The sequence below is a fragment of the Aulostomus chinensis genome, chromosome 18 (genome assembly GCF_037954235.1).
Source record: "Aulostomus chinensis isolate RoL2024-O1b breed Wild chromosome 18, RoL_Achi_v1.0, whole genome shotgun sequence".
Lineage (NCBI taxonomy): Eukaryota > Metazoa > Chordata > Actinopteri > Syngnathiformes > Aulostomidae > Aulostomus > Aulostomus chinensis.
In genome coordinates, this window is record NC_141337.1 from 5150256 (window position 1) to 5157518 (window position 7263).

General features: G+C 45.1%; 1 protein-coding gene across 1 annotated transcript; it reads right to left on the reverse strand.

The window, feature by feature from the left end:
- Positions 1-176: 176 nt before the first annotated feature.
- On the reverse strand, positions 177-3745 carry LOC147244794 (kelch-like protein 11). The gene is made up of 2 exons (XM_086184436.1): positions 3152-3745; positions 177-2954 (listed from the first exon to the last, which is right to left on the reverse strand). The coding sequence occupies exons 1-2, from the start codon at positions 3691-3693 to the stop codon at positions 1370-1372; spliced, it is 2127 nt and encodes a 708-aa protein (XP_086040562.1). The 5' UTR covers positions 3694-3745; the 3' UTR covers positions 177-1369.
- Positions 3746-7263: the final 3518 nt, after the last annotated feature.

Sequence of the window (7263 nt, forward strand, 5' to 3'; positions counted from 1 at the left end):
ACGACATCAGTACTTTTAATCCACTGGAGGAGCACAAAGTCTAGACTATCACATGCAAAAGAAATCGACAGAACTTACTCCTTTTGGTATTTGCAGCATTATTTTGGTTGCTCGTGAAGTAGAAATGGTTTTAGTTTTTGTCAAAACCTCGACATTTGGAACTTTTGAATGCAAATCAGAACACACACGATGATTTTATTATGGTTTATTTTTAAGTCACTTTGGAGGAAGGAACAGCATAGCAGAACTCTACACACAGCTGGAAGTGAAGTACCATAAACACAAGAGTTTACAAGACATTTAATGCAAGGGAACAGAACAGCAGTAAGACATCTTTTCAGTAAAGAAAGCTGGGTTAAACAAAAGCTTTTCCAAAATACAATCCCCTTTCTCTGATGGGAGTTAAATCAAAGTGCACTGGCAACTTTTGTGTGTGTGTGTGTGCCTCTTTTAAGACTTTACAAAGTGAAGTGCAGCTCCTTCAAATCTTCAAATAACCAACTTCTGCAAAACACGCCTGCCACTCTCACAATGTTTGCGACGCATCTTTTCTTGAATGAATGGAATGCGCTGAGCAACCGACAGCCAAAGTGCAAAAAGAACGGAATGATTGAGCCATTGCCGGTGATGGGTTCCCACGTCGAGTTCATCAGAGGAATGATTTTGTGCACCGTTTCACCTCTTCAACAAACTTAGGCTAAAAAAAGAGAGAGAGAGAGAGAGAAAGAGAGGGAGAGAGAGAGAAGAGACTGTACAGGTGTTGTGAAGCATTTTAATCTAAAAGCAAACTAGTCTACTGGAGTTGAAGTCATTCCTATTTAGTTGCGGAGGCTGCAGGATAACAAACGGAGCCATTCTAATCGAGCAAAAAATAACTTCTGGACCAATAACATACTGGTATGAAGAGATTGTCACACTTTTACAATGGAATGAAATGATGTTAAGCGACTGAATGTAGGAATGCAGTTTTCAGTTGCCTTCCCTGCGCAGACATACATAAAGGAATGTAAAATATCCATATAAATGTATCTAGCTTTATGCCATTTATGTACAAACAGATAAACAGCATCTATGTCAACATACTGTTGGATATTTAACTGTTGGCCACGATATAAGACTCTTATTCACATGTTTACATTCAACGTTTCCCTTCACGCAGGCCACCACGCGCCTGCCCACGCTTTTCACAGCTTTAAACAAATCAGCCATTAACGCGACGCAGTATGAGAGCCGATGGCACAGCTGAATGAAATCCAGTGAGAGAGCAACACATGACCCACGGCATGGATGGGTAGGGCGTCCATGATGGTGATGGCTGCAGTGGAATGGCGGTATTCTCCTCGTGCGGGTGAGGCCGATATCGCCCCGCTCAGCACTCGATCTGTGACTGAAGCTGCCGGCGGAGGGTGAGGGTACGGCGGTGGAGCTGCTGCATCTGCTGCATGCGATCTCGTTGGCGTGCCAGGTTTTGGGGCATGGGGTAACGCTGGCAGCCATACAGGAAGCGGTAGGGGATGCGGACATGGCAGGCTGTGGCTCTGCAGCGGGGTTGAGGCATAGGCGGCAGCAGCATCCAGCGCTTCCTCTCTGCGCAGTAGCGGTAGGCCTCTTTGCGATACTGCTTGTCGACATCGTCACTGTTCTTCCAGCCTCCGATGATGAAGACATCCTCATCGAAGTGGCAGATGGCGGCGCCCTCGATGCTGGTAACCTCTGGTGGCAGGCTCTCCAGGATCTCGTCGGAGATGCGTACGCTGATTTTCTGTCTGGCGACCTCATCCCTCACTGTGTAGCTCTTGGGGCAGCAAGAAGCCGTGTGGTAGAAGTTAGTGGAGGCCACAGCCATCTGGAAGATGCAGTAGTTGTCAATAAGAGGCAGGGAGTCAACATCCTGCCACTGGTGGCTCTCTGTGTCATAGCGAGTGGTCACCGTCTTCAGTCCGTCCTCGTTATCCGTGTCGACGGGCGTGCGTGCTGTGACATAAACGTAGCGGTCCTCCACGCTCACCGCCTTCACATCCCGCAGGATTTTGGGAGCCGATTCCAGATTGTGCCACTTATCCTGCTCAGGCTCGTAGACACTGACGTCTTTAAAACCTGGACTGAAGTTTCCATGGCCGCCAATACTGTATAAGATATCCTTAATGCAGGTGAGGCCAAATGAGTGCTTGCGCGTGGTCAGGTTGCTCACCTGCTCCCAGGTGTTACGATTCGGGTTATATCGTTCCACCGTCTTAGCGAAGCCTGGTTCCATAGAACCAGCTACATAGACGTGGGACTCTGTGGCGGCAATGGCGTGGCCGTCTAAGTGGTTGTGGATGTGCGGCAGGTTGACCCATCGGTCCTCGTATATGAAGTAACCCACACACTCACTCAGGTAGTCTCCTCCCTCAGACACGCCGCCAACGACCATGATAACGTCCATATTCTGGCCAAAGCGAGGCTGAAACGAGGCCATGTGGGAAGACCAGAACTCCATATCAGCAGACTTGAGGTTCTCAAAGCGGATGGCGTGGCCCTCTACGGCCTCAGACACCAGCCGGAGACAGGCCTCATTGGCAGCAACCAGACGCTCATTTTTCACCACCCTTGTCAGGTAGGTTGGTTTAATCTGGGGAAGCCTCAGAAGGCGGAAAAGCTCCTCAAAGTAGCGACTTCGCTCCTCGGGGTTCTTCTGCACCCACTTCACCACAGCTTCAAACAGCACCTCCTCCGAGTCCACCGTGATCTCCGCATCCGACAGCCAGTCGCGGACCAAGTGAAAGGGGAGCGTGTAGAACTCCTCGTCCTGGATCACCTTGTAAAAGTTGCGGCGGATCATGTCCGCAGCCCTCAGAGCCAACTGGTCCAGGGTGTACATGTGTGCTAGACTGTGCACGGCCACGCAGTTGGTCAAGCTCAGCTTCTTCTTGAGAAACTCACCGCAGAAATCCTTCAGCTGCAGCAGGAGAAACCTAAGACGGAACCAACAGAGAGGAGAATGTGATGTCAGAGAGAAGGAGGTGAAATGATAATGCCAGTTTCTGGTGGGGTGGGGGGGTGTCTTCTTCACTGCAAGCATAACAATTTAGGGTAATAGAGCAGCAATAGAAGGCCTCATGATTTTCTCTCTCACATACACACAGAAAAATACTAGTAAATCAAATCCTACCTATCAGCAAGCTCCAGTACTTCATGTACATTGCAGGTGCTAACACGTATTTCTCCAGTGTACATATACTGGATGACGCTCTCCACCGTCTCGGGATCCGGCCCAGTCTCTGAGCTCCATTCCTTCATCTCCACGCGCCCGGACAAGGATTCGGAGAACTGTCCCCCCAGCAGAGGGGTGAAATAGTCGGTTGCCGCAGCCAGGACGGACCTGTGGGCTGAAAACTCACACGTCTGGATGTTCCCTGCGGCCGCCCCGCTGCTGAAGGCAAGCGTCACGTCGCAGAACATGCCCTGCTTCCTCTGCTCGTTCTGCCGCCGAGACAGCTCCGAGCAATGGGAGGAGGAGGTGAAGTCCTCGGCCTCCTCCGCGTCCCCGTCCCCGGCCAGGGCGCTCGGTGCGCCACTGCCGCCGCTGCCGCTGCTCCTGGCGGAGTCCTCCGGGTTTGGAGCCGCCGCTGCCATTCTGCCGCTGACGGTGAGCAGGTGTGGGAAAGGAAGTAAACTAGCCAAGGAAAGGAGGCGACATACGCAGCCACACATACATGATATGGAGTCAAAACACAGCTCGATGGTGAAGTGCGTTTCTTATTCGATATCACGTATCAAGGCAACCTCCCAAGCGGCTGCAACCCGGAAGTTCTCAAAAAATAAAAGGCCGCAGTTCTTCCGAGTGGCCACTTGAGGTCAAACATTATGAGTCCCGTTCAGGTTTGCTGCAGACTTAAACAGGTTCATATTATTAAACAACAATATTTCATCTAAATGCATTAAATGCAGACAAGAAAATAAAGTTGTTTTAATATATATATATATATATATATATATATATATATATATATATATATATATATATATATATAAAAGTATATATATATACTTTTAAGGTTTAGATTTTCAATATGTGTCAAATATATTTTAAGGTTTATTTTTAAAGCCCTGGAGGGACAATATTGTTTATTTCCATATCATTTAATGTATGTAGTACTTTTCTAAGATGATGATTAAATCAATGAAATGTTTAATCAGAAAACAGAACATTAATATATCCATTCTCTTAATTAGTATATTTTTTCAAAATTTTAAAAAGATTTTTTTTTAAAATTGTAAATAGAAACCCAACGACTTATACCAACACGGAACCAACTTCCCCAGACAGAATTACTGACATGCGCAGTAGAGGGCGTAAACGGCGTCTGACGTTGACAGCGCACTTTAGACGGCTGCGGCTGTAGGGTTGATCCTGCACTCTCAGGAAAACTTGTGATGACACGTATTTGGTTTTTTTTGCGATGGTGCAACGAATGTAACGACCTCATATTCGACCACATATAACTGACGTGCCTATAAAATTAAAATTTCAAGACAAAAGGCTTATATTCATTTATACACGACCAGTCAAAAGTTAGGACACACCTTTTTATTTAAAATTTTTTATTTATTTATTTGAACTATGAATGACAACATATATGAGTTATGTGGTAAACAAAAGAAGTGTAAACTAACTCAAAACATGTGTTATATTTTAGATTCTCCAACATAACCACCCTTTACTTTGATCACTGCTTTGCTCGCTCTTGGCGTTTTCTCCATGAGCTTCATGAGGTCGTCACCTGAAATGGTTCTCCGACAGTCTTGAAGGAACTCCCAGAGATGCGGAGCGCTTGTTGGCCCTTTGGCCTTCTCTCTGCGGTCCATCTCATCCCAAACCATCTGGACTGGGTTCAGGTCAGGTGACTGTGGAGGCCAGGTCATGTGGTGCAGCACTCCATCACTCTCCTTCTTGGTCAAATAACCCTCATTCAGCCTGGAGGTGTGTATGAAGTCATTGTCCTGTTGAAATAGAAATGATGGTCCAACTATGGGAGGTGATGGGATGGAGTGTTGCTGCAGGTTGTTGTGGTAGCCATGCTGGTTCAGTGTGCCTCCCATATTGAATAAATCCCCAACAGCGTCACCAGCAAAGCACCCCCCACACATCACACCTCCTCCATGCTTCACGGTGGGAACCATGCATGTAGAGACTGTCCGTTCACCTTTTCTGCGTCGCACAGAGACACGGCAGGTGGAAACAAAGATCTCATCAGACCAAAGCACTTTTTCTTTCAAAAGTTTCCATGTCCAATAAATAAGGACCCTAAAGAGAAGCAGTTATCAACCTGAGGCTGGTTACAGAAGACAACTCTTTTTTTGGTACTTTTCTATATCCCCACATATTTTATATACACATTTTAGTGCAAAATCCATTGTTTTCCACATACTTCTAAAATTCTGTCTTTCTTTCTTCAGCAGGTTCTCTGTTCAGTGACCTAGAGACTCCAAATCGGTCCCAGCTCTCAGTTCCGCGCTGAATTAATAGGACACACACATCTTTTTCATTACATTTTACTGCCACTGTTGTTGTGGTTCTCATAATGTAAATGGAGAAGAAGCAGCTGCTGGATCAACATTATCATTCATGTTATAATATGCAGCTATAAAGTTGACACTATTTATGCCTTCACCTTGAAACTTAATCTCTATAGGCGTCCATACTTTGCCGGAGGGTTCTAGAACCAGCAACAATCCCGCGCAATCATTTTCTGCTGCCCCCCTGAGGCCACTCTTGGTACTACAACAATATGTTTAACTAGAACCTTGTTTTCACAGTGATTAGAATGAGTTGCCCCGCACTTTCCTCGCAGTGTCGGACGAAGTGAAACAGTGTCCACGGGAAGTGTAGAAACAGCGGTTCCAGGGATAGAACGTGATAGAACGGAGAATAATAATTAATAATCCAACGGGGTGCAAATGTCTACCGACCTGTTAGTGAGCAGGTGAATGACCTCAAGGACTTACATCAGAAAAATGAAGAAAAAAAAAAAAAGACTCAAAAGAATTTTGTTTATTTTTTTTATTTTCTATAAAAGAGATGAGTTTATTCAATGATCATAACAGACTGAATCAGAGACCTTGATAGACCACTCACATACCAAACAATAATGGAGGAAATTGTTTGCACAAAAAAAAAAACCCATTCCACCCCCCCCCCCCCCGCCCTCAAAAAAAAAACAACTGAACAAATGTAACACAAAATAAAATACCTGAATAAAGCAAACTCTGGGCTGAGCTGCGAGTCAGCACATTCTCTGTAGAACACATGGCACAACAGTTACTGTGGAAAAAAAAGAAAAGAAACAAAAGAGCTAAGAAGGAATGACATTATTTTAACCCTTTCAAAGCCAGTCTAAGAATAAAAATTATATATTCATATATGGTGGACTTCATTGAAATTAAAAAGGTGACTTAAGCACAAAAAAACAAAAAAACAGGTTCTCCTGAAGTACTGTTTATTCTCCTCTTCTGTAGTTGCTTATCTGTATTGGGGAACATGCCTCTCTGCACCACACACTTAAAAAAAGGAAAGAAAACACAGTCACACACTCATCCAAATTTACAGTCACACCCACAGACCAAACGCTAGTGTGGCAACGCTGAAACAGACCTACCTAAAATCCGCTGATTGAACGAAATGAGCGAGTAGTTGTCAGGTGTGTACACTCATAGAAGTCCTGCTAAAACTAAATTTAAAACCCGAATATTGACAACGGGTGAAATATAAAATGCTGTCTTATCCTTCTTTTTTTTTTTTGTAATTATTTTACTTTTTTACACAAACTCTTTCCAAAGTCTCCCTCCCCATTCAAATATTACACTACTCATTCCTTCCTAACCCCCACCCCCACCCACCCCTACCCCCACCCAACCCTCTCGAAGTGTAATATAAGCCAACGAGAATTGCAATACAATACAGGCACTGGAGAAAAAAACACTATGAGACAAGCTGAGAGGAGGACTTCAGGCCACCCCGGGCTCAAACTGTCTCCAAGAACAGAACCAGAACTCACATCCACTATTTATCCAACAAGAACAAAGACAGAAATCAAAGTTGTTTTTTTTCAGCGTCTTCTTAACTTCTTTGTCTTTTTCTTTTGTACTGTGTGCCCTCAGTGAATTAGAAGACTTAGATGCAAAAACTAAACCCCTTCAATTACTAACCTGATTCAAGTAACAGTTATAGAAAGGATGTTTGTGCCCCCCCTCCCCCTCCCCACTCCCCCCCACCCCCCCACC